The following is a 23,969-nucleotide window of genomic DNA, read 5'->3' as shown; positions in this document are numbered from 1 at the left end:
GGACCTCCAGCACTACCACCGTCAAGCCAACCACCACCAGCGCTTCCCAATGGGGTGACTGGACCTCCAGCACTACCACCGTCAAGCCAACCACCACCAGCGCTTCTCAATGGGGGGATTGGACCTCCAGCACTACGACTGTGAAGCCAACCACCACCAGCGTTTCTCAATGGGGTGACTGGACTTCTACCACTGTCAAGACCACGACCACTCCTGCTTCTTCTCAGTGGGGTGACTGGACCTCATCCACCGTCAAGACCACTACCACTCCTGCCGCTTCCTCGCAATGGAACGACTGGACCTCGACTACCGTCAAGACCACAACTACTCCTGCCGCTTCTTCTCAATGGGGCGACTGGTCTTCCTCGGTGAAGCCAACCACCATCGTTGCCACCTCTCAATGGAACGACTGGACCTCGTCCACTGTCAAGCCAACCACCACCGCCGTCACTTCTCAATGGGGCGACTGGTCCAGCAGCGCTGCTCCTGCTCCTGTTGTATCTTCATCCAAAGGATGGAACGATTGGTCGAGCTCTGCGCCCGCTCCTAAGCCAACCACATCCGCTGCTCCCGCTCCTGTCGTCTCCTCTTCAAAGGGCTGGAACGACTGGACGAGCTCTGCAGCTCCTGCTCCTAAGCCAACCACAACCGTCGCTCCCGCTCCCGTAGTCTCCTCTTCCAAGGGCTGGAACGACTGGACTTCCAGCACCACTGCCGCGTGCGTGCCCACGACAGTCTACATCACTGTCACTGTCACACCGACCCCAAGCACCACGACCACCACCAGCAGTTGGGTCACCAGCACCACATCTGCAGGCTGGGGTGACTGGAAGAACGGCGAGTTGGGAAAGAAGGGAAACTAAAGTCCTTGATAGTACGATGAACTCGAAGCCTCTCTGGTGATTGTACGCCTTAATCGAGATGGCATCTGAACAAGACCGATTGGTTCTTGATGAAAAATGAATTAAATGGTGGTATCTTGGGAAAAGAATTGCTACATAGTCACTCCTTAATGTCTAAAGCTATTGGGAAATCGACGAATGGTTTGTCGAGGAGTTAAATAAATCGCATAGGGAGGACACCTAGGTATACAGAATAGGTAGCCTAATTTGAATCTTTCAGAAAAAAATCGTTTCACACATTCAAACATGTTTGTTCCGCTCGAATTGTGAGACCTCAACAGAGCAGAGCATATGTTGGATACACATGATCCTTTCATAGTGTCGCGGCGTTACTGACTCTCGTTGCCGCGTTGCCCATGTCCCCTGCCGGCTCGCTTGTGCTACTAGCGTAGACCACATGCCTGCTGGGCGACAGTTGTATGGCTTCTTCTTCTTGTTCCGAACATCATTTCGCCCGTTGCCCCCGACGCAGCCGCGCAATCGTTTGTTCCCATTTTTTACGTCAAACCCTTCACACGTGTTCACCAATGTCCACACTTTTAGTGTCCGAACGCAAACTCGTCGAAGCACGGCGGGCTGCTGCTGGGGTTGTCTGCATTGACATCTTCGCCGGCATTATTGGGAGGGTAGAAGTTCCTGCACTTCGCACAGATGGTCCATCCTGCACTGGCAGCGTTGTGACGAAAGCCGGCAAGTTGCATCTTCAGCTCCGCCAGCTCCTTCTCCACTTTACGGGCTTCAGACTTGCGCTTCTCCCGGAACGCGTGCTGCGCTTTGCGATTCTGCTCGCGTCGACGGTGGCGGCGGTCCTGCTCCGAGAGCATGCCTGGGACCAGGACACCACGGAGTGGATGAGCATTGTCAAGAGGGGCGTGAAGAGATGCTGAGGCTGCGCTTAGAGTTGGACTTGTCTCGTACTTTGGCGTGATGTGCGAGGAGGCTGACATGTGCTGACGGCTTGTGGAAGTGCTGTCGGAGACGTCGCTCTCGACTACACTTGATGCCCGGCGGATGTGTTCTGCTTGAGCGCTCTGGCCATCAAGAGATTCCAGGAAAAAGTCTACTATGTGGCTGGATTCGGCATCCTGGAAGGCTGATGGCACGAACGACCAGTCGTAGTAGTTTGGCATCGGGCTCGATTGGAATATTGAACCAATGCTGTTTTCGGGCGGCTCCGTTGTAGACATGCTGGTGATAAGTCGCAGCCTTGGGCAAATCCGATTGTGTAAACCGAGATGGAAATCGATCGATGTCCGGACCCCTCGCTTTGGAATGAGTTGCAATAGTTTGAATAGCATACTTTTCAGCAAGAGACTCTTCCGCATATACTTATATATCGTGAAATGTCTGCTTCCTCAGCAAATACCTCTCTCTCCTCATGCCTGGTCGTGCGAGTGACGCAAATGCTGCATGGAACCAGCCAAATCTGGGGTAAATGACGCGCGGGAAAACCCCCTTTCTTACTCTTGTTGCGAAGACCCCACGCGGAATGAACGCCTTCTCCCTGATCATACTGTGATACAAACTCGGGGGTGTGATGAAAATCAGAAAAGCAGAGTATGATCCTTCCGGAAAAGAACCCATGACCTCACCTGAGATAGCTGAAATCGTCGTAGTAGACATTGAGACAGGGTTATGAGAATAGCGAGGGCAGAAGTTGAATACCCGTCATGCAGTGCGCAGTGTGTCAAACTGCTAGCTGTGAAGCATCCACCATAGATGTCAATATGGGTTTTTGCAAGATCCAAATCCCACGTGGTAGGCTGTCAATAGATGGAGAAGTAGGCAGCGCGTATGGCTAGGTAGAATAATTCAAAGAATAGAGAAAGCCAGCAGGAGGATGAAGGGATTGTGGCCTCGATGCTTTGAGCAGGAAGACATTGGCCATGTTTCAAATGACGCCAATCGAAGCGGGAAAGTCACCCGAACGACGGCGTCACCGGATTCCTTGATTATTCATTCATTCATGATCTCCTTTCTTTGCTGACTACGACCGAGACCCAGCTGCTTGAAGGCAGTCAATGTTGTGAACGGACAGCTATGAAGAAACATCTTACTTGGCCTCTGGCTACAGTAGCATCTTCCTCTGTCGATAGTGGCGTCTGCTCTGCAATCTTTGGCGGGCAGACGCAGACCGCATCTCAATTACCTAGGTAGGTAAGTTACAGTCGCCTCGCCTTACCAATCCTGCAAGCGATGATATCGCAGGAATGGTTCAGCCGGCTTAGAAGAAGCTCCATTTCGACCGGCGCGTTCTCCATGCATTCTTGTCATTCGACATCATATGTGACGGAACCCCCCTGCTTCATCACCTACAATCACAATACGCTTGGCCGCGTGCTGCCGGTAGATGTGTGTTGTGCAATGCTTGGCTTGTAGAGATACAGGGAGGGAATACCTTGTACATAGGGTCGGTTTGGCAACCTTTCGACGATAACCTCTTTGTCTCAAAGGAACGGCCTACGCAAGACAAGGGCTATCACTTCGACCCTGCAACAGGCAGAATTCGTGCAAAGGAGGACCTCCTGATAACGCAGAGATGAAGCTCCCAGACGGATATGCGGCCGAAAATCACTGGGCGTGGTCAATGGCAGATCCAGGTTTCCGGTCAGAAGAGTCTTCTACATGGGCATGGCAAGAACTAGACGGCACATATCTTTTGGGAGAGGACATCAAAGAGGAGGTTCTTTCTCTAAGAGCGATCCTAAAAGGCAACAGTTACGTGGAGTTGATTTCGGTACCTGGGATGATCCAAGGCGACAGCGATAGTAGCGAATCTGATACCAGTTCAAAAACAAGTGGATCTCTTTCTCTCACCACCAGTCCCACAAACAGTCCCGGTCGAGTAGTTACTCGAGATTCACGAGAGCTGTTACGGAAGGACAATGCAACGGTGATCGACATTCGCCGCAATCTTCAACTGCAAATACAACGACAACGAGTCGACCGGACTGAGCCGTATTCTTCTCTCGAGCAGAAAGCCGCCGCAGACGAAGAGTCCTGCGCCTGTACCGAATGCCAATCCCGGAGATGGCGAGGAGAAACGTCAACAAGACCGGGGCAAAAACCATATACGAGTATACGAACACGACTGAATGGTATATCATTTTGATGGGTGACACGGGTAGATATACAAAGATCGATAACATCATGAATGTCAAATACAGAAAAGGTGATGATGTCGAAGCCGATGTCATCTGCACATGGCCGCGTATATCGTATACAGATGCCGGCGATGCCGTATCCTCGACCAATGATGAGTGGCTTCACGGGCTCATCAGGGCTCCAAGTTTCGCAACATCGACGTTTGATAGAGGCCCATGGAGGCATTCACGCAAGCTGGGTGACATTAGCCGAGGTCCACTGGTACTGTAGGTGACTGCCATGACCAGTGCATTGAGCACATCAAAACGCCTCTTCGCACTACGAGCCTCTTTCGGTTTTGGTTTTGATCTTGGTTTCGTGTCCTTTTTGGTGATGTTTGGTTTCTGCCTGGCTCTTTGACCTTGCACACCTTGATAAACATCACCTTCACCCGTCGGTCCTGTTTCAGAGTCGCTTTCGGAACATCAAACACTCCGTCCATGATGATTTCTTGTTGATATTTTCTCTATCCGCCTCTCTCTCTCTTTTACATAGTAGGCTTCGAGTTTTTTGCTCAGTTGTGGCTGAATATTAATCGCAACTTTGGTATTGGACACCAGCAATTTCACGATGTTACAATTCCCAGAGTTCATGAGCACATATAGCTGCTGGGCGGTCTCTTCGTTGACAACCTCAATTCTGCTTGTCAAATTCGCTCCGTCTCTATCAATATCTCAATCATACTTCTGGACTGCGACAGTGTTATTCCTGCTTCACGAACTGGTCTGGTTTGTATACGGCGTTTTGATCTATCCTCATTTCGTCAGTCCTCTACGGCATCTCCCATCGGTACCGGGTGGCTCGTTATTCAGCGGTCAATGGTCAGCCCTGGTGAAAGAACCGTCAGGGATCCCTCCGCGACGATGGGCAAATGAGATTCCCAACAACGGTCTCATCCGGTATCTGCACCTCTTCAACCGAGAGCGACTCCTCCTCACGAGTCCTCAAGCACTCAGTGAAGTCTTGACCACCAAAAGCTATGACTTTGTCAAGCCTAAGCTGCTCACCCAGGGTATCGGACAAGTCTTGGGCATCGGAGTCCTTCTTGCCGAGGGAGATGAGCACAAGGCTCAAAGGAAGAGCCTGATGCCCGCATTCCACTTCCGCCACATCAAGGAACTCTACCCTATTTTCTGGTCCAAGTCTCGAGAAATGGTCCGATGCATCCAGACGGAGCTGAAGAACTCGACCGACCCCAATGTGTCCGTGGAGGTCAGCGAGTGGAGCAGCAGGGCCACGCTCGACATAATCGGCACCGCCGGTATGGGACAGGATTTCCATGCACTGCAAGACCCGGACAACGAGTTGAATCGTGTGTATCGCGCCGTGTTCCAACCGGACCGCGCAGCTCAGATACTCGGCCTGCTCCAGTTCTTCATTCCGCACATTATTCTGCGCAACCTTCCACTCGCCCGAAACAGGAACGTGCATGCCGCAGCCAACGTTGCCCGGAACACATGCCGGCGCCTTATCGAGCAGAAGAAGCAGCGTCTCGCCAACAAAGAGCCCATGGAGCCAGACATCATCTCCGTCGCGCTCGAGTCCGGCGGCTTCACGGACGAGAAGCTCGTGGACAACATGATGACGTTCCTGGCGGCGGGGCACGAAACGACCGCATCGGCATTCACATGGGCGATCTACAGCCTGTGCCAGAACCAGGCGGTCCAGAAGCGGCTGCGCGAAGAGATCCATGCGCACATACCGCGAGGTCTCGAAGCCGACGACATCACGCACGAAGTCATCGACAACATGCCCTATCTGCACGCCGTGTGCCAGGAGTCCCTGCGTCTGTGGGCGCCCGTGCCTCTGACGCTCCGAGACACCGCCGTCGACACGACAATCCTAAACCAGTTCGTCCCCAAGGGCACCAAGATCATCATCGCGCCGTGGGCCGTGAACCACAATATCGAGCTGTGGGGCGAGGATGCGGACAAGTTCAACCCGGACAGGTGGATGGCGCCCGGTCAAGCCAATGCCGGCGGTGCCGAGAGCAACTATGCGTTCCTGACGTTCTTGCACGGCCCGCGAAGCTGTATCGGGATGAAGTTCGCCGTGGCCGAGTTTGCGTGCTTGCTTGCTGCCTTCGTTGGCACGTGGGAGTTCAAGATGGTCGACCCGGATGAAGAGATTGAAATCAAGGGTGGTGTTACGGCGAGACCGAAGAATGGGGTAACGGTGTTTTTGAAGAGTGCAGGTGGATGGGGCAGTTAGCTGAGGCGCAAGGAGAGCAAGGATGGATTTGGAAGATGGGAGATAACAATCGAAGGTCCTTGCAATGATTTATGAGGCACGATATACTTGAAAGGAGCGTGTTCATATTCTGGGACGCATGGTTACCTAGGTAGGCTTCGATGCTCTCTTGGCTCGATCATATTCGTACATGGGGATGCGTTTTCTGGCTCAATATTGTACAGCGCTTACTTTTCTAAGCATGATCATGTCTTCGTCAAGATCTTCGAGACGCAGCGTGGCCTCGTCTCATTCAAAGCCTCTCATCCTCGCTTGGCTCTGTCAAGTCGCTACTCAGGTCACTCAACTCACTACTCGACTCACTGGATTCATCCCCACTGCCACTCTCCTCGGCCTTTGCTTTCTTGTTCCTCATCTTTTTGTTTTCACCCTTCTTCGCAGTCCCATTCTTTCCAAACATATCCACCAAACTTCTCTGGCCCTTCTCCTTCTTTACTTTCTCCTTCTCAGCCTTCTTCCTCTTCTCTTCAATCTTCCGGTCAAATGCCCGTTGCGCATCCTCCCTTTCGCTCTTCCCCTTCTCAGCCAACTCCCTCTCCAATCCCTTGAAAACCTCACTCTCCGGGTCCATCCCAATCAGGCTCTCAAGCAACTTGATCTCCGTGGCCCACACGTGTTTATCGTCAACCATCTTCTTTCCACTGGGATCATTCGGATCCGGCCTCTCACAGGGCGTCTCCAAGATCAGCGGCAGCCCCTGAAACCGTGACTCGTTCATGACATTGTGGAACGCCCGGAGACCCAGGAACCCTAAGCCAATGTTCTGATGTAGATCTCGGTGACTGCTCAACGGAGCTTTGCTGTCATTCAAGTGCATCGCCTTGAGGTACTTGATGCCGACTGTCTCATCGAATTCCCGCAGGGTCTTTTGAAAGGCTTCCGGCGTCCGTAAATCGTATCCCGCGGCAAAGGCATGGCATGTGTCGATGCACACGCCTATCCTGTTCTTGTACTCTGGTTTGATCAGGGCAATCACATCGCGCAGGTCCGAAAAGCGTCCACCGATCAAGGTGCCGTGGCCAGCCATGTTCTCTAACAACGGAACAACGGTCTTGGTCTCGGCAAGAGCGCGATTCAGGTTACCGGCGAGTCTGGCAACGGCTTCATGGAACGGTGCTTGGCCCGCCCCGCCGGGGTGGAAATTGTAGTATCTGATGCCCAGGGCTTCGCAGCGATGTAAGTCGTCGATGAACGTGTCGTAGCTCTGCGCGGCTTTGCCGGGGTCTTCGGTGGCGAGGTTCACGAGGTAACTTCCGTGCGGGACAATGTGCGACTGGCCGTCGTAGCGGTGTTCCAGGAGGGCTGCGCGGAAAGCGTCGCGGTTGCCGTCTTGCAGGGATGGATTTTCCCATTTGCGCTGGCTCTTGAGGAAGCATGCGAATGCGTTACCGCCGATGTGGACGCAGTTTGTTATAGCATTTTCGACGCCCTTGGCAATTGAAGTATGCGCGCCAACGAACATCTTCAGGTTTGCGGTGCGGATGGCGAGGGGCACCATTTCGGCGAGCCGCTCGGCTTTGGTCTTGCGTTTGCGCTTGTGTTTAGATTGGGCGGCTGTATCGACGTCAAGGGAGGGTTCGTCGAGATTCTGGGACAGGTCCGCGTCCACGGCGTCTTCTTTTGCGGATTTGGTCTTGCGTTCGCGTCCAGCAAGTCTACCTCCAGTCTTGCTGGGTGCCTGAGGAGCGTCGGACAGGCAGAGGTTTTGATCGCCGTCTGCCTTGTTCTTGCTTTTGCGGCTTCGTCGTGGCTTCGTAAGAGCTTCGTCTCGCTCGAGCTCCGCGTCTGGTTCATCGAATTCCTGGTCAACTTCGAGGTGGTCTGCTGCCACAACGTCGACTTTCTGCTTGCACTTCCCGACAGCCTTTCGCTTACTAGACCGTGGGGTTTCCGCCAATTCGAATTCGGCGACAACCTTCTCTTTCACGGCCAATGAACCATCCGCCCGGGCAGGAATCGCTGTGGTCTGATCTTCTTCTAGTTTGACCAGTTTGCTCGTGCGAGGAATGTCTGAAGAGGATTTTGGGCTGTCTGAAGTTCCATCGACGGCCTTCGTACGCTTGCTGTTCCTTGGACTTGGGCCGCTGGTACTCTGCGTCTCGGCAAGCACTGGGTCTGCCCGCTTGCGTTTTCTGCCCGCTGGGCTTTCTGAAACTATGTCGCTAGCACCGGCTCGTACGGCCCTGCGAGCCTTAGGCATTGTGTCGCCCGGATACTCTCTCGGAATTGAAGCACATAGCTTTCCTGCCAATCGAGCAATGTAGTAGAAAGTCATGACGACCGCACCCCAAACGCGCCAGCGAAACGCGTGAAGTCTGGTCCCGGTAAATCTTCGGTTGACTTTTTGCCACGGCGGCACTTTTGATCAGAAAGTCTTCCCCCAGTCCACACCCCCAGTCCTAATGGCAGCCTGTACTCACCTTTGATCGCCAACCTCAGATGATAAACACTGAATAAAGTGACTGCTGCAAGCGGCTAACGACAGCCGAGTGTAACATCAACATGGCTGAAGACGACGACGCAGAGAATACCCCTCAACTTTCCGACACAGACACGAGTGAAGATGAAACCGAACAGGAGCAAATCGAGACTCTTGTCGCTGGCAGAGAGCGACGAAAGACTGCTGGTAATCGCTATGACAGAGACATGATACTAGAAGAGGCAGGCGATGAAGACGAGCCAGATGAAGTCACCCTGCTCTTTGCGGACAACGAGGAGGAAGAAGACGAAGAGTTTAAGAGTGGCGAGGATGATGCAGACGCGGACATGTCGTCAAGTGACGATGAAGATCAAGGACCGAACGCTGCGGCTGAGGATCTGGAGGGAGAACAAGAATTACAAAAACAGGCGAAAGTCGAACGCACGAAGAAGCGAAAAGCGGACCTTGCATTAACCAGTGTTGCCGGACTGCGGAAGAAGCTCAAGACAGATCCTACAAGACCAGCTGCTGTGGCTGGCCCTCCGAAACCGTCTAAGAAGAAAGAGAGAGTGACGTGGGTACATGATCCGGACTCCGGTCGAAGTTCCCTACGGAAGCAGACGATTGCGCATCGAGCGGAGACGATTGCACGATTGAAGCAGAGCGAAGCACAGAGCAAGAAACTCAAGGCACTGAAAGAGAAAAGAGACCGAGAAAGAGCGAAGGATGCGCCCAAAGAACTCACACAGGCTGATCGGTTGGCGGAAGCGGCGAAGATTGAGAGACAGAATGCGAAGAGCTTGAATCGTTGGGAGGCTCTGGAGAAGAAAAGACAGGAAGAACAGGCTGCTAAGCTAGCAGCGCTCAAGGATAGGAAGTTGCAAGGACCTGTTGTAAGCTGGTGGAGCGCAAAGGCTACCTGGCTCGGGCCAAAGCTGAGTAAAATCGGTACAAAAGACGCCGGGGATATTCTCGAGGCGGGCCCAGAACTCAAGAAACGTGGGAGGAAGTCGAAAGCTTTCCTCGAACAGCAGGCTGCAGCTAAGGGGGCAGAGTCGTTACCGCTCACAGTGTCGTCGACTGCAGAAACTGGAACAACATTGCAAGGAACAATGCCGCAAATACAATCAAACGTGGCACTAGAGGCACCACCAGCAACAGACATAAAAGGAGACATGGAAGCGACGAAGGAGATGGCCTGGACGGAGCCTCTTCCAGCGCCATTGGGAGGGACTAAAATCACAACGATCGCGCGACCAGAGGCCACGGATGCATCACAAACAGCGCCGCAGTCGCCTTCGATGCAGGACCAGACGATTTTACAGGACGGAGCTATCAACACAGGGCCTACCACGGATAGCGTGCCATCGAACAGCGCAGGAGAGCCGCCAGCGACTGAGGAAGACTCTTTCCTAAAGGGCATTCACGAATATGCTAGTATGCAAGCAGAGAGTAACCATGTCAGTCCCGATCCGAAAGAGCCTGGCGGGCACGGGAACATCAACAAGGAGCCAGATGCGCAAGCAAATCCAGAGCCAACACGGCCAGAGTTGCAGACCGTGCCGGCCGAACAGGATAAAAGCCCCGAACAGCAACCTACAACATCACAATCGATCGACGGGCCAAAAACTGTGATAGAGTCGGAGCATGGCCCAGAGGCGCAGACATCAGCAGTATCTTGGGTGAATCCCGGGATGAAGTCAGCCGGTGCGGACCAGACGACTGATGCCTCGACCACACCTGTTCCGATCGATCAAACACCGCAGGCATCAGAGTCCGCCCCGAAGATTGAAATCATCAAATTAGAAGTGCCCCCAGAAGCGTCCCCCTTTGTCAAAGCAGCACGACCAGAACCAACCGTGGAATATTCGACGCGGAACCTGGTCTTCTTGGAGAAATTCGATGAGCTTTCCGATGAGGCTCGCCAAGAGTACGCCTTGTTCTACAACAATCGGAAAACAGCCAAACCGGTGAAACATAGTCAAGAGCTATGTCCAATCACGACGTTGCCTGTGCGATATCGAGACCCATCAACCGGTATAGGATATTCCAATGTCGTGGCGTACAAGAAACTCCAAGAGTTGAAAGAGCACAAATTCATCTGGAGCAGTATGCTAGGCTGCTATGTCGGGCGCGATGGAGGACAGGTTGCCCGTGGAGTTCCAGAAGGCTTCGTGGATAAGTCATGATTGGCAATAGTCGGCGCCAGTCGGTGGTCTGAGGGCCTCAATAGCGCCGCCACCTATCTATTTCCACGGCTATGGCAGCCTACGCAGTGTTCAGGGAGTACGACTAGTAGAGCTGAACCATGGAACCATGAGATCATGATGACACGAGATCAATATCTGAATCAAATGCAAATGTATCCCCGACGCGCCCTGGCTGATGATGGATTAAGCTGAAGGACCAAGGCTGTGTGAGGCTGAGGTGTTTGTGTTACAGAGTCTTCAAAGGCCTGGAATGGGCGTGGAATGGAGTGGATTTCCGATGGTATTGGCTCTACTTGTTAGGTGCTTGTCCTTATCGCGGCAATCATTGACTCCCCGGCTACACCATGTCTAGAAGCAGTTTAGGGCCATCATGGTGGCTCGCTAGGCTTCGGCAACAGGCGCAGGCGGGCACTCAGCGGGCATTGTTGTTGCTTTTCGTGGCTGCCGTCATGGTCCGTCTTTTTGGAATGCGGGCAGGCGGTGTACTTCTTCCGCAGCCTTCGCGTCGTTCTGTTCGCTTCATCACCACATATCCCTAGCCCTTTTCACCGCTTACAATGGGGGATGATCCCATTGCAGAAGCGAGAACACCATCCACCACACATGGAAAATCTGCTGCTCGAAAGGTTCCTCGCTCTAAACCTCTAAAGCGCAGGAGTCTGCTCGGTGCTGGTGGTGACTCAACTCCTCGTGTCCTCATTCCTACCGACAACAAGTCCACCAAAGACAAAGAGATGGCGGCCAGTTTCTTGCAGTACTGGTAAGATGACACTCTGCCACATATAGAACCTGTCTATTGACACTGTTGTTGCAGCGCCATGTGCGAGAAACAGATCTCTCACCCCTCCAACAACATCCTCTATTGCAGCGAAGCGTGAGTCTCAGTGCCCTCACCTCAGTCCTCGCTCCCCGCCCAACAAACTGAGTCCTATTATTCTAGATGCCGCCGCAAAGACTCTGCCAAACCCTTATCCGCCTCGACAATTTCCATCTCCTCTCCTCCACTCTCCCCTCGTGCGACCACACCTATGCGCAACACCAAGTCGTCGTCAGACTACTTCACCCCCTCCACCCGGATACCGAGCGACATCCACCACTTCAAATCGGATCTTGACCCCACCGAGTGGAAGCCAAAATTACCACGCTCCGTCTCTGGCGCTTCCGAGGCCTTTCGCTACCTCTCGCGTTTCCATGATACTACGAAATGGAACCCGAACAACTTGGAAAATGACCAGGACCGGCCACAGACACTGCGTCACAAGAGCACGGCAAGCCTGAGCACAATGACCACACCAATGCCAAGTCTAGGTAACACTCCGACCACTGCGTCAACCAGCTTCGACAGCCACTACGACTTTGCGTTCAACTTGCGCCCTCTCCCACCGCGTCAGAACCCACTGTACTCGGCCAGTGCAGGTCACGCAAAGGGCATCGACCTGGTCACACCACATATCCCGCCCCCGCTCGACCTCGCGGGCTCGAGCTCGGTTCCGAACGACTTCGACCATGATTTTTGGGGGAAGAAGGTTGTTGTGCCCGGTTCTACCCCACGTACTAAGGGTGATGGGCTTGGTGCACTATTCGGGAAGGAGAAGTAGAGCAATACTCTTTCAACTCTTTTGACTGGTTTGCAGGCGAGGTCGTGTGGTGGGAAAGCGGAAACGAGGCTCGATGGGCACGCGGGATGCATGGACTTCCGTATTCTCCTTCTCCTTTTTCTGTTGGTGGCGAGTAAACGAGTAGGTGAAAGCGAGGGTTGATACCAGTGACAAGCATATGAGGAGGAAACCGTTTCGTTGTATCGTTATGTCGGGAAACATAAGGACAATGCCGGTCCCTTTCGCGCAGTGAGACCTTCCTAGTACAAGCCACAGAAGAGAGATGGTCGGTGGCCCCCCTTCCTGGGCAGCGCGGCATGACATGTTTTCCGACTCACAAAGCTGAGATCTCAGAATCTACTTTTGCAAAGACCGTGGGGACTTTGAGAACGTTTTGCAATGGACACCTGGTCCATGAACGGTCAGCGACAGTGTGGTATCAAGAGTCTTCGCTGTCGTCACGTTTGGCGCTTACGCTCCTCTACTGGAGGCGCCAAAGATCCACAGATGTCAAGCATGGGTAGTATGGGCAATGTCGACAAGAAATCCCTCGTCATTTCGAACATGTAAGGCAAATTGCATTCATCACAGTATACGATACGCACTTTACCCGCCTCTCATTCCATCATCCTCATTCCCAGTGCAAGGCAAGACGTCTTAAAACACGTCCAACCAACCCCCCAAAAGCAGGTACAAACTACTCGTAGGTTCATCCCCCAGTACCTCTGCCACTGATCAACTCGCCATACCGTCCTCGCTGCCTCGTCGTATCATACGCATTCAGCACCCTCATCTGCTGTCCACCCTCATCCCCCGCTGAGAACGCGTACCCCCTCTGCTTCCGCATCCTCTGCACCTGCCTGACCTTCCTGACGGCCTTTTGGAACTGCTCCATGCGTGGCCTGTAGTCCTGGACATTGTACTTCTGAATCTCCTGGACATGATGGTACGATTGCGGCAGGTACATGCGTTTGGCGTATTTCCATGCAAAATCCCTCAATAGACATGCGGGGGGCAGGACCAGACACAGCGCATAGAACGTCGGCGAAGTGAACATGACGGGAATCAGCCCTTCTAGCTCCGTCGAGAACCCTGACCCAATATTCGGCGCAGCGTATGAATACGCTGGGATAAACGCGAGCCAGATAATGAATGACCCTGGGATGGCGATGACGGTGTATTTGGTCCAGACATTGGTGATCAGCGCGGCTTTGCCCAACACGACGAGCAGGACTGCGGTGTACGTCGACGTACCCCAGAGCCAGTGACCGCCGATCTTGCCGTTCGACAAAACCAGATCGTCGTTGAAGAAATATGACGAGAAGATGTACGCGAGGATAGAGTGATAAAACCCATTGGCAACCCATGACCAGAATGAATGCATGCGGAAGAAGGTGCCCTTCTGGGTGAGTTGGTAGAGCTGTGGGTAGCGGTCCAACAATCGTGCGGAGATGAATTGGTCGAAGACACCCATGGCGAATGGTGGTAGAAATGTGAATAGGACGTTGTAGAAAGACAAAGTCCAGGATTCGAAGATGGTTTGGCCTGAGAAGGCGTTTTGGAAGGAGTACTGTTTCCATGTTAGTATTGGCTAGTGCCTCAGTGATTCTCGACTCACCCAGAACTGTGTCATGAACATGGCTATGTTCTTGTAAAATGAGTACAGTATGACCTTACTGATCCGCTGGTAACTCCATGCCCCATGGACCAAAAGTAGCTTTTTAAGATACCGGAACTGTCCAATGGCTACATCGGCACTCCGAGCGGCTTGAAGGCCCTCGACGCCGCTGATACCGACACCAACGTGAGCCGCTTGGATCATTGAAACGTCGTTCGCTCCGTCTCCAATGGCTAGAAGCAGCGCCTTCAAGTGACGCTTGACGAGCTTCACGACGAGCGCCTTCTGCAACGGAGATACTCGGCAGCATATGACAGCCTTGCACATGACAGCCAAGTCGAGGAACAATTTCTCCATGTCCTTCTCGAGTGCGTATGTCAGGGACTTGCCGTCGATAACAAGAGCAAGAGTATCGTATTCTCCTGACGCTGCTTGATTTTGAACGGCGTCATACTTTTTCTGCAGGTTGTCTCGCGTTGCTGTAGCATTCTCTTCATTGACGATCAGAAGGGTCATGTCTTCGCTAATCAACTTGCAACTCATGCCGATGTTGATGGCCGTCTCTTGTCTGTCGCCCGTAAGCACCCAGACTTTGATGCCTGCTGTTTGGAGGGTATGGATTGTGTCCGGGACGCCATCCTGCAGACGATCTTCGATAGCTGTGGCGCCTAGCAGGAAAAAGTCGTGTTCAATGATTTCAGCCGCTTTGTCCAACTCCTCGGCCCGATTGCCGCCCACCGTAGTTGCAGCCTTATCAAAGATCTGTCGCCACTCTCGATATTCTTGCTCTGGAACCTCACGCATGGCAAGGCAAAGTGTCCGCAAACCTTCTGTGGCATAGTCTTCCAGGTGTTGTAGCGTGACATCCGCAACAGAATTCTCCTTGTGTAGCCTTTCGTATATCACCGTGTCTGCTCCTTTGCAGTAGATCCTAATCTTGCCATCAGGACATCGGAAGATCGTCGACATGCGCTTTCGTGTAGAGTTGAACTCGCAGACAGCAAGCAGCTCGTACTCCACCTCCTGTGCCTCTACTTGTACAAAGACTGAGCGTGGTTTGCGATCGACGAATTTGTACCCCAGGCTGACGGCTCCTTCAACCAAAGCACCTTCATCTGGAGATGCGGCTTGGTATTTAATCTCCGACTTTTCGTCCTTGCGTTCCGGAATGACTGTATGACAGACTGCAAGCAACGTCAGGAAATGATGGATTGAGTCACTGCTTGGATGAGATCCCAGATTCTCCCTGAGTCGGTTGAAGTCGTGGATCCCACTGGTATCGTCAGGTCCTTCTGCTCTTTGATCTTCCGGCACGACACCAGCATACCGAATGCCGCCTATTGAGCATTGCCTGAACTCCATCATATTGCAGGTTAATGTTCCGGTCTTGTCAGAGAAGACATATTCGATCTGACCCAACTCTTCGACGAGAGATGACGTGCGGCAGACCGCAGGTGTATCGGTATCGTTGTAATATATGTCCAGGTCGGTATTAATGAGGAATGCTTGGTAGTATTTTACTAGTTCGATCGTGACGAAAAGTGATAGCGGAACCAAGTTGGAATATAAGACCCAATATGTGAATATGTCCAAGAAGAACTGAGAGGCGGCATTGAAGCTGTCGTAGTAGAGGTATGTCAACTTTTGTCCAGCGGTCGATCTCACAATGATGTCGCCAATTGTGCTGATCGCGCTCAAGACCAGCAGCATGGCCACAAGCATAAGAATCTGCTTGTTAAGCATTCGTTCGACATCGGTACGTTTGATAGGTGTCGCCGTGGCATTTCGCATGAGTTTCGTTTCATGTCCAGTAAAGACAACTACTCCGTGGACCCAAGGCGTGTTTCTAAGAGTCGCTCCACGAAGGAGTAATTGATCCGGTGTCAGAGGTAGCTCCTTTTCACCTCTTGTGCCACTCATAGTCAGAGTGGCTTCATACGTGTACAGGCTGCTATTGGGCTGTTCAGATTTCAGACGCCCGGTCAGTCTGCCCAGTTCAGCAGGGCTGATTAGATGTGCGGTTTCAGGGATAGCCTGCTTGATTTTGAGATTCGTTTCGCCATCCAAGTTTGCGGTCTCGATATAGCACAGACCCTCAGGTTCGGAAGTTGCAAGCAATACCAGGTCGGCAGGGAACGGTTCTTCAGACTCAACTCGGACAACGTCACCAATCGCGACATTGATCCATTTAGTGTCGACAAAGTCCGACCCTCTCAGGACTTGTGCTCTAGAGTCGTTCAGTGACTTATCGGCAGACTTTCTTTTGTAGTCTTCTACAAGTTCCTTGATCGCAGATACCATGAGCACGATTCCCAAAGGCACAATCGTGGTGTATCTGCTCAAGGGCGACACGCCAGGTATCTGCTGGAGGATTGCGGTGAACAGGAAGAACAGGTTGGCGTATTTCGAGAATTGTTCAAATAGGAATTTTGGAAGGAAAGTGACGACATTGTATTTGGCGGTCGAGATGTGATTGTCCCCCCATCCATTGCTCGCATTTGCAGGAGCGTTGTTGAGATGTATGATTCTGGGTCCAAGGGTAGCTGGGTCCACCTTTTTCCTCCCAAACATAGCCTTGATGTCGTCGAAGTTTGGTAAGCTTCTTTTCTCTTTTGCTGGACGTTCTTCCTCTGTCCCGGCACTATCGACTCTTGCATTCTGTATGCCGTGTTCTGTCAACGGAAGGGCCATATCGGAATAATTGCTGTCTCGTAGCCCGACCATGTCTCTAGCTCTGTCCACAATGCCACCCATGGACATCAGACTACTCCGGGTATGCCCATGATGCCTGCCAACCACTTTGACACCGCCGCCGGGGATGTTCTCGTCTGATGCGTGCCCTCCGCCATCGTAGTATTTGTAGCCAGAGTCCTCCTCGCCAAAGTCATCTCCGAATTTTGCGTAGTTCTGTAGATCTGAGGTCTGCGAATAGTTGTGTGTCTGTTCGTTCATGTATGGGGCTGTGAAAGGACGGTGCGAAGATGCTGCTGCCGGTTGCGCATTGCTGGGATGTGCACCCGGTCTTCCTCCACCAACAAAATCATCGTAACTTGTGGAAGGTCTGGGTTGGGCTTCGTCGGAATCGTCGATGTTAAAGGCCCGTAGGAGTTGAGAGTCGTCCACCGGAGGCCGCTGCCCTGTGTTGTAGTACGGCTGTGAGGATTCTAGATCCAGCAAATTGTTGTTATGGTCCGAAGCTCCAGGCACATTCGGCCGCCCGGCCATTCTTCTTCAAAGCGCCACAATGTTTATGATCTGAGATTGCACAGCATCACAACGCCAGCGAGATCGTTCGTATATGCGACGGGGGTTCTAGGATAGGTATTTGCTCGTGGTAAACATAACGTCGTCAAGGATATTGGCGTTCGAAGAAAGATGTCAGCTTGGGTAAACGTGCACTACTTGTTGGAGAAGGATGGCAATGCGGCGTGTCAGTCGTTGGCGCAAGCGGAGCAGGTACGAGTTTAGCCTACTAGCCACTGAGGATTGGCCTAGTGACCGTGGTTTAGGTGACAGTGACAGTTTGATAGGCAGCCTAGTGTGCCTAATGAGCCTGGTGAGCCCCCGAACCCTGGCCAGCAGCCGAGACACTAGTGTTACAGAAATACGAGGAGAGATGAACCCCTGCTGCTGCACGCACTTCCACCCCTTCTACGGAGTACTATACCTGTATTCCTTGCTGCCTAGAGGTACTTGAGATCTTTTGAAGCACTCCACCTCTCGAGCTGGGCAGAGTCTCCCGTACCCATACTTAATCCTACGCGGCGAATCAGCCTTGCTCCCTCTAGGTGTGATTCGTCATCTTGGGGATAAAAATAAGGTCTCGAGACGATCTTTACACTGCCACCTTTGTATCATAATGTGGGATGTCGCCCCAGGAGCCATCAGGAAGTCAACGGAGTTCTACGATGTGCTTCCCCTTGCGAGATGCATTATGTGTCCTCTTGCTGAACCGCCCGACCTGCCAGTCGACCGTGTCCCGAATTTCTGCAACTATGAGAAAAGGTACACCTAGGTCAACGCTCATTCTCGGCTCTCAATTCTGCAATCAACCCCCCAACATCTCTCTTCGTGGCGTCCTCAGCTAACTTCTGCGCCATAACGCCATTGATCTCCCTTCCCTTGCCTAGCGCCGTGTTGATACATTTGAGAAGAAGGACTGCATCGATTGGACTTCCTCCCAGCTTAGCCACTTGACATAGCTCAAAGTCATTGACCGTGAGAACCATTTCGGCTTCACGGCACTGCTCTTCACTCCGTGTGGCGTCCAGCAGAAGAACGTCGCCGCCGTGATAGAAGCTGAATGTAATACAGACCGGGTTATGCATGATACTCAACGGTACCGGCACTCGTTCTGCCATTGTATAGATGGTGACATTCTCACCATCAACAGAAACGTCGGGTCTTCGAAAATGTCGTAAAGCCGCAACAACCGCGATACATGAAGCATCAATCAATCCGCCATCTGCGTCAAGGACGTGAACATCCGCCCTTATCGACCAGCACTTGGCCCCTGCGATGATGCATAGTGATTCCGTATCAATGGCCCGAGACCTCCGAATAGCCTTTTCAAGCATGCGCGACAGGATCACTTCTTGCTCGGTTTGTCTAAGCCATCAATATCAGATCCAGTCGTAGCACTTTGGAAGCGCAATTTGGAAGCGCAATTTGACCAACCTTCCGACTTCATATGCTGGAGAAGCGATAGGATTCAATTCGGTGGTGATAGTGAACAATCCCTCGAACTTGCGATCTTCAAGTGGCTTTGTGACTTCTGCAGATATCTGTACAAAAACTCTAGCAAGCCGTAAGCAGGATTGGTCGTTTAATTTTGATCTCAGCTTACCTTGTCCTGCCCAGTCGAAGTGTTACAGTGCCGTACTCGTCTCCAAACTCCAGATCCAGACTTCTGAATTGATCAGGAGACCGGCCGTCAACGCGGACATTGTGTTCAAGGGCTTCAAGGATGAAATTTCGCTCGATGTTGGAAATCTCCACCTCACGAGGCATGCTCGCCCAGCGTCCACAAATTCTGGTTAACGTCCGCTGATTGCCAGATCATCGAAGTTCTCTGCTATCAATGATATCTAAGTCGAAAGACGTGTCTTGTCAAGTTCCATCTCTGAGTCGCGAGGCTCTTGATACGACCTTTGGACGATGAAGAATTTGACGTGAACAAATGACGGTCATTCTATTGCGCCAAGCGAATTGAGCCAGTGTTGAGCCTTGCAATGGCCTCGATGGCCCTGCCAAATCTGCGGACTGTTTCTCAGCGGCTATGACATTACAACTTCTTACTCTTGAACCACCATCGCACCCAGAAAATCCCGTTCCTTCATCCCAGGATCTTACGACATACAAGAAAATAGGCTCCGTGGCAAGCGGATTATCAGTAGGGTTGAAGCATCTATCTGACATAGTATTGCTTCAGATCACCGATATTCCCACATTGCCAATATACCTGTTCTCCTGCGGCACAGGGCCTCCGTATGCTACACTGTAGTGAAGATCAAAAGGCTCATCATCACATAACCTTGGAAGACGGCCCCTTATTCCGTTGGCCATGGCCGTTTACCCAATGCTGACATGATACCGCTCTCCGCCTTTGTTATCCCTATACTCATCAAGCGCAGCATTGATCTTGTCTGCATCCAATCCCTTAATGACTTTGTATTGATAGACTTGATCCTGCCACTCTCCAGCCACTCGGGGAAAATCTTCCAGAACAAACGTCCGAACTCTGGGTAACGATGAGAGAATCCTTGAACCCCACTCTCCCTAACGCCCGCTTCCTTCTGCGCGCGCAACACCTCGCTGCTACTTCCCGGCGTGAGATGTGCCAGGATGCCCTGCTTGGTGTTCGACAGCATCGACAAGGCAAGTGTACGGTCAGGGGTGTTAATCGTATCAAGCACATGAATCAAATCGTCGCCGACGACATCCCGCACTTGCTTCTCGATATGCTTGTCCTGGCGCGCAATGACATGAGTCGCGCCGTAGCTCTTCAGAACCTCTTCATTCGACTTCGATGCGATAGCGATGATCGTCCCAATCCCGGCGATTCGCGCGAGCTGTATGGCCAATTTACCCGTGTTAGAGCCGCCTCCGATGATGACGACTGTCTGACTGGGGTAATCGAAACTCTGGGCTTCGGGAGTCCCGGGAAAGGGCAAGTCGAACCCATCGGGCGTAAACAATGCGACTGCGGATGTCATTGCATTGATCGGGTATAGGGCTGCCTCTGTGATCGATATGTTCGCTGGTACAATGCCAGCGTATTCACCATTGATGACGGTGTATTCTTGCAAGCCTCCAGCCGAGGGGTTCAAGAAATTACATTGAGCGAAGACGGTAGCTCCAGCGGGAAAGGACGAAGAGACTTCGTGACCAGATGTGAGTACGGTACCGACGAGATCACCACCTATTACCGCTGGGAGGCGGGCACCAATGTTGAACTGCAAATTGTCAGAGAGATGTTCGGCGCATGACAGAAAACAAGCGTGAGACTCGTGCAGGAGTGCACGCCTTCTCGCCGATAAGGAGACATACGTAACCGTCGTCTCGAAGCTTGTAGTCTAGAGGAGTAACTACGCGAATCCATTAGTATGAGGTCCGTGGAGATCTTGTGTGACGAAAGGGAATGTAACTTACGACCAACTGCGGCGATCTTGATCAGGATGTCTTTGGCATCGACTATTTCTGGTCTGGGCAACGTGATTTTTGTTAGAGGTTGGCCTATCTTGGTGAGAGCAAGGGCTGTCTGGGTTGCCATAGCTATTAAGGCAATCTGGAGGTATCTCAATTGACGTTTGGAAGACCTAGGTACTTTGAGCTGGCGTCGCATATGAACGCAAAAACAAAGCAGTAGGAATGGCTTTATAGAGGCTTTTTATACTTGTCACTTCTTCTTCTTCTTCTTCTTCTTCTTCTTCTTCTTCTTCTTCTTCTTCTTCTTCTTCTTCTTCTTCTTCTTCTTCTTCTTCTTCTTCTTCTTCCTCCTCTTCCTCCACTACATAGTATTCCACCCTCGGTCTGACATGGCCGAAGGCTCGGAGATAGCTAGGCACAAAGGTCTCAGTGCAGAAGTGTTGGCCTCAGAGGAACGCGCGGTTATCCCGCCGAAACGAAATCAAAGTGCTGCAGACTTATGCTGAATTCCCTCCCAGCAAGGCTGTCAGGTCAATGTACTAACCGTGTTTTGTATGTCCGCGCAAGGCTAATCGAGAAGAGGAGTGTAGATGCTCAAGCACACCAATAGAATACTTCGCAGTATCAAGGGACTGGGGCTATTTGATGAGGTCGTGGAGTTACTCGACATTCTGTTCACCGAGCCATAAATAAGGCGTCAATGCGGTGCTCGGAGATAGAAGCACATCATTGTCCGCAGACGCTGTTCCTTACCACTTTGGCGAGAAGACCAGGGATGTTGGAGCGAGGAACTTGAGGCCCAGATCATGATGTAGTCTGCTGTTCGGTGGAAGGAGCATCCTAGCCCAAGAAGGGACATACCCATGCACACCGACAGAGCCGTCAGGAAGCATGAATCAACTCTCGAAGCGATGTGAGGGATCTTGCGCTTTAGTATAGAGAAGGCGCGACGCAGGCTACCATTTTAGAAACCCCCGCGCGGTCAAATTCTGGGACAGAGAGTGATTTATGCAGATGATTTTGCGAACGGGACATGGTTTTGAGTTTTGAAAACTGAAGAAGTCTGGAAGTCGAGCCTGGTCGAATGAAAAGGTGGACTGTCAGACGAATTTGCTTGCCAACAAAGACGGTGAAATACGTGCAATTATTATTGAATAACTTGTCAGACGGTAACATTGTTTTGGACCTAGCGGTCACAGTCACTTTGGTTGTGCTACGAGATTCTTTTCCGCACCTGCTCCAAAGTCTTGTGCCTTATACTGCCGTTGCTTCTATTCCCTTGGAGTTGTCTCCTTGTATCAACTTGCGCAGCTCAACATGACGACAGGTTCGTTCTTTGAACACGGCACCGGTAACGTTGCATACTGACATTTGGTGAAGCCCATAGACCAACATTCGACCCTGCTCGAGGCAAAGAAGCTCAACGAGGTGTCGCATACCATCAAAGACTGCTTCCTGCACATACACTCCTGAAAGTCAGGTCAGTGATCTTCCACGTCTCATTCTACGACTATTTCTGATCAGCAATAGACAACCGGGTCAAGGTGGCGCAGCCGATCCAGAAAAGCGAGATCTACGAGCAGAACTACTAGCCGCAGAAGCAGCACACTTCGCAAAGAAAGGAAAGAGCACAGAACCCGCAAGCGGTCTCCCGAAGCCCCCCAAACGCGAATTAGAAGCTCCACCTAACGATGATGAGGACGAAGATCCCGAGGCGAAGCGAAGAAGAATACTAGAGGAGAGTCGTGACATTGACGCAGACTCTGACGGAAGCGAGAGCGAGAGTAGCGAAGAGGAAAGCGATGAAGAAGACGAGACAGCAGAACTGATGCGTCAACTGGAAAATATCAAGCGTGAAAGAGCAGAACAAAAGGCCCGGGAAGAAGCTGAGCAGGCCAAAGAAGCACAAGAGCAGCGTGAAGAGAGCATCGCACTCGGAAACCCTCTACTGAACCCAAAAGCTTTCAATGTGAAACGGAGGTGGGACGACGATGTGGTGTTCAAGAATCAGGCTCGAGGCACGGAGCAAAAGGGTAACAAGGAATTTGTCAACGTCGGTACCATTCAAGCCTTCTAAGGTGCCGCAAGGCTGACCACAGCACAGGACTTGTTACGATCGGACTTTCACAAAAAATTCATGGTAAGCCTGATTTTAGATGCGCCACAATTACAGGTCCCTAACCGATTTCTAGTCCAGATATGTTCGATGATGAAAGCTGGCCAGTGTAGACAAATCCCAAGGAGATGCTCCATGCTTCCACTGGACTATCCGCACGGTGCTTCTATGGCATAGTCGTCATCTGAAGTTCACCAGTCTACAAGCTGAAGATCTCGATCTACAACTGCTTCATCAGGTGTCAATCAGCCAACAACCAGGGTGAACACACTAAGCTTGAACAGTTCACACCGCAAGGGTGACTGTTGTGGCTTGAACCTTGCTTACTGCTGTTGATCAACGCCACATCTAAGCATTCCTCGACAGGGGCATATTTGCAGATCTGAATCATGCAGACTTGAGACGAAGCAGGAGGCTGAGGATGAAGTTGTTCTGGCCTGACGGACCAATTGGGTGGGTGATCGAGCTGAACATAGGAGGGGGAGTGGAGGGAGAGTGAAAGGACAGTCGATCAGGGCTCGATTTCGAGGGTGGAAGTACCGTCAAGCGCCACACCAGCACTCCATGACGGCGAACTTGCTGGAGCAGGTACAAAGCTGGTCGAGAAAGATATCCAAGATTTTGGACTTTTGACATAAAAGGTGCCACGTCATAAGCGTCCAGAAAAGGAGTTCGAGGACAGTGCGGGGGGAAATGATGCGCGATCCCGAACCAACTTTCATACCACCTTGAACATGCTTGTCCCATTCAGCCGTCACTACCCGTCTTCCATGCACTGCCAAACTCTCCTCTCCATACTCCTCGACTACTCGACACAAACCTGTCTGAGGGTGACACCCGATCCAAGCTTCAAATGTCAGCGAGGCACTCACGACGACCAATAGCTCTCCAAAGCCATGACGAAGCTTTCCAGGCCTGATTCTCAACACGATCTCGGTCTGTTCTGCGCCTGTCTCTGGTTCCACGACCCCGCGTTTTGCTAAGTCATTGGCTGAGCTCGTGAAGACTTACGTAGGCTTGGATGTTCCTGGCGATTTACGAGGTGCAACTGACGTGACCGGGCA

The 23,969-nt window shown here is 52.0% G+C and overlaps 11 protein-coding genes across 11 annotated transcripts in view; 5 read left to right on the top strand and 6 right to left on the bottom strand.

The window, feature by feature from the left end:
* The window catches only part of PV05_04102 (uncharacterized protein), a gene marked incomplete at both ends in the record, with an annotated part of 1,479 nt that extends 616 nt beyond the window's left edge, over positions 1 to 863 (top strand). Inside the window, one exon of the mRNA XM_013464797.1 lies at positions 27 to 863. Within this exon, the coding sequence (XP_013320251.1) occupies positions 27 to 863 (837 nt within the window). The remainder of the gene's footprint in view (positions 1 to 26) is intronic.
* A 287-nt stretch (positions 864 to 1,150) lies between these two features.
* PV05_04101 (uncharacterized protein) lies at positions 1,151 to 2,232 on the bottom strand. Its single transcript, XM_013464796.1, has one exon. The coding sequence runs from the start codon at positions 2,225 to 2,227 to the stop codon at positions 1,442 to 1,444; it is 786 nt and encodes a 261-aa protein (XP_013320250.1). The 5' UTR covers positions 2,228 to 2,232; the 3' UTR covers positions 1,151 to 1,441.
* Positions 2,233 to 4,348: 2,116 nt separating this feature from the next.
* Positions 4,349 to 6,446, top strand: PV05_04100 (uncharacterized protein). Its single transcript, XM_013464795.1, has one exon. The coding sequence runs from the start codon at positions 4,617 to 4,619 to the stop codon at positions 6,255 to 6,257; it is 1,641 nt and encodes a 546-aa protein (XP_013320249.1). The 5' UTR covers positions 4,349 to 4,616; the 3' UTR covers positions 6,258 to 6,446.
* PV05_04099 (uncharacterized protein) lies at positions 6,388 to 8,571 on the bottom strand (the record flags this gene model as incomplete). Its single annotated transcript, XM_013464794.1, has 1 exon — positions 6,388 to 8,571. The coding sequence occupies one exon, from the start codon at positions 8,569 to 8,571 to the stop codon at positions 6,529 to 6,531; it is 2,043 nt and encodes a 680-aa protein (XP_013320248.1). The 3' UTR covers positions 6,388 to 6,528.
* Positions 8,572 to 8,705: 134 nt separating this feature from the next.
* On the top strand, positions 8,706 to 11,121 carry PV05_04098 (uncharacterized protein). Its single transcript, XM_013464793.1, has one exon. The coding sequence runs from the start codon at positions 8,799 to 8,801 to the stop codon at positions 10,902 to 10,904; it is 2,106 nt and encodes a 701-aa protein (XP_013320247.1). The 5' UTR covers positions 8,706 to 8,798; the 3' UTR covers positions 10,905 to 11,121.
* Positions 11,122 to 11,401: 280 nt separating this feature from the next.
* Positions 11,402 to 13,133, top strand: PV05_04097 (uncharacterized protein). Its single transcript, XM_013464792.1, has 3 exons — positions 11,402 to 11,685; positions 11,740 to 11,799; positions 11,866 to 13,133. Exons 1-3 carry the CDS (start codon positions 11,483 to 11,485, stop codon positions 12,521 to 12,523), a joined length of 921 nt encoding a protein of 306 aa, XP_013320246.1. The 5' UTR covers positions 11,402 to 11,482; the 3' UTR covers positions 12,524 to 13,133.
* PV05_04096 (uncharacterized protein) lies at positions 13,077 to 17,516 on the bottom strand. Its single transcript, XM_013464791.1, has 2 exons — positions 14,142 to 17,516; positions 13,077 to 14,093 (listed from the first exon to the last, which is right to left on the bottom strand). Exons 1-2 carry the CDS (start codon positions 17,364 to 17,366, stop codon positions 13,233 to 13,235), a joined length of 4,086 nt encoding a protein of 1,361 aa, XP_013320245.1. The 5' UTR covers positions 17,367 to 17,516; the 3' UTR covers positions 13,077 to 13,232.
* A 478-nt stretch (positions 17,517 to 17,994) lies between these two features.
* PV05_04095 (uncharacterized protein) lies at positions 17,995 to 19,260 on the bottom strand. Its single transcript, XM_013464790.1, has 3 exons — positions 18,988 to 19,260; positions 18,819 to 18,938; positions 17,995 to 18,749 (listed from the first exon to the last, which is right to left on the bottom strand). The coding sequence occupies exons 1-3, from the start codon at positions 19,149 to 19,151 to the stop codon at positions 18,158 to 18,160; spliced, it is 876 nt and encodes a 291-aa protein (XP_013320244.1). The 5' UTR covers positions 19,152 to 19,260; the 3' UTR covers positions 17,995 to 18,157.
* Positions 19,261 to 19,566: 306 nt separating this feature from the next.
* On the bottom strand, positions 19,567 to 20,913 carry PV05_04094 (uncharacterized protein; the record flags this gene model as incomplete). Its single annotated transcript, XM_013464789.1, has 3 exons — positions 19,567 to 20,596; positions 20,691 to 20,728; positions 20,793 to 20,913. 3 exons carry the CDS (start codon positions 20,911 to 20,913, stop codon positions 19,691 to 19,693), a joined length of 1,065 nt encoding a protein of 354 aa, XP_013320243.1. The 3' UTR covers positions 19,567 to 19,690.
* A 46-nt stretch (positions 20,914 to 20,959) lies between these two features.
* Positions 20,960 to 21,628, bottom strand: PV05_04093 (uncharacterized protein; the record flags this gene model as incomplete). Its single annotated transcript, XM_013464788.1, has 2 exons — positions 20,960 to 21,200; positions 21,543 to 21,628. The coding sequence occupies 2 exons, from the start codon at positions 21,626 to 21,628 to the stop codon at positions 20,960 to 20,962; spliced, it is 327 nt and encodes a 108-aa protein (XP_013320242.1).
* Positions 21,629 to 22,106: 478 nt separating this feature from the next.
* Positions 22,107 to 22,999, top strand: PV05_04092 (pre-mRNA-splicing factor cwc15; the record flags this gene model as incomplete). Its single annotated transcript, XM_013464787.1, has 5 exons — positions 22,107 to 22,116; positions 22,170 to 22,269; positions 22,320 to 22,842; positions 22,894 to 22,929; positions 22,982 to 22,999. The coding sequence occupies 5 exons, from the start codon at positions 22,107 to 22,109 to the stop codon at positions 22,997 to 22,999; spliced, it is 687 nt and encodes a 228-aa protein (XP_013320241.1).
* Positions 23,000 to 23,969: the final 970 nt, after the last annotated feature.

The sequence above is a fragment of the Exophiala xenobiotica genome (assembly GCF_000835505.1).
Source record: "Exophiala xenobiotica strain CBS 118157 unplaced genomic scaffold supercont1.2, whole genome shotgun sequence".
In the NCBI taxonomy this organism is placed as follows: Eukaryota; Fungi; Ascomycota; class Eurotiomycetes; order Chaetothyriales; family Herpotrichiellaceae; genus Exophiala; species Exophiala xenobiotica.
Note: the sequence above shows the minus strand (reverse complement) of the source record. Positions and strands in the feature narration are given on the sequence as shown.

Excerpts from the sequence above, each read along its gene's own strand:
- PV05_04100 (XM_013464795.1), top strand. The coding sequence starts at position 4,617 with ATGTTACAATTCCCAGAGTTCATGAGCACATATAGCTGCTGGGCGGTC.
- PV05_04096 (XM_013464791.1), bottom strand. The coding sequence starts at position 17,366 with ATGGCCGGGCGGCCGAATGTGCCTGGAGCTTCGGACCATAACAACAAT. Across the intron at positions 14,094-14,141 it reads TGTTCATGACACAGTTCTGG|TACTCCTTCCAAAACGCCTT; the intron begins GTGAGTCGAGAA and ends ACATGGAAACAG.
- PV05_04097 (XM_013464792.1), top strand. The coding sequence starts at position 11,483 with ATGGGGGATGATCCCATTGCAGAAGCGAGAACACCATCCACCACACAT. Across the intron at positions 11,686-11,739 it reads GCCAGTTTCTTGCAGTACTG|CGCCATGTGCGAGAAACAGA; the intron begins GTAAGATGACAC and ends CTGTTGTTGCAG. Across the intron at positions 11,800-11,865 it reads ATCCTCTATTGCAGCGAAGC|ATGCCGCCGCAAAGACTCTG; the intron begins GTGAGTCTCAGT and ends CTATTATTCTAG.
- PV05_04095 (XM_013464790.1), bottom strand. The coding sequence starts at position 19,151 with ATGCCTCGTGAGGTGGAGATTTCCAACATCGAGCGAAATTTCATCCTT. Across the intron at positions 18,939-18,987 it reads CTTCGACTGGGCAGGACAAG|AGTTTTTGTACAGATATCTG; the intron begins GTAAGCTGAGAT and ends ACGGCTTGCTAG. Across the intron at positions 18,750-18,818 it reads CCAGCATATGAAGTCGGAAG|ACAAACCGAGCAAGAAGTGA; the intron begins GTTGGTCAAATT and ends TTGATGGCTTAG.
- PV05_04098 (XM_013464793.1), top strand. The coding sequence starts at position 8,799 with ATGGCTGAAGACGACGACGCAGAGAATACCCCTCAACTTTCCGACACA.
- PV05_04101 (XM_013464796.1), bottom strand. The coding sequence starts at position 2,227 with ATGCGGAAGAGTCTCTTGCTGAAAAGTATGCTATTCAAACTATTGCAA.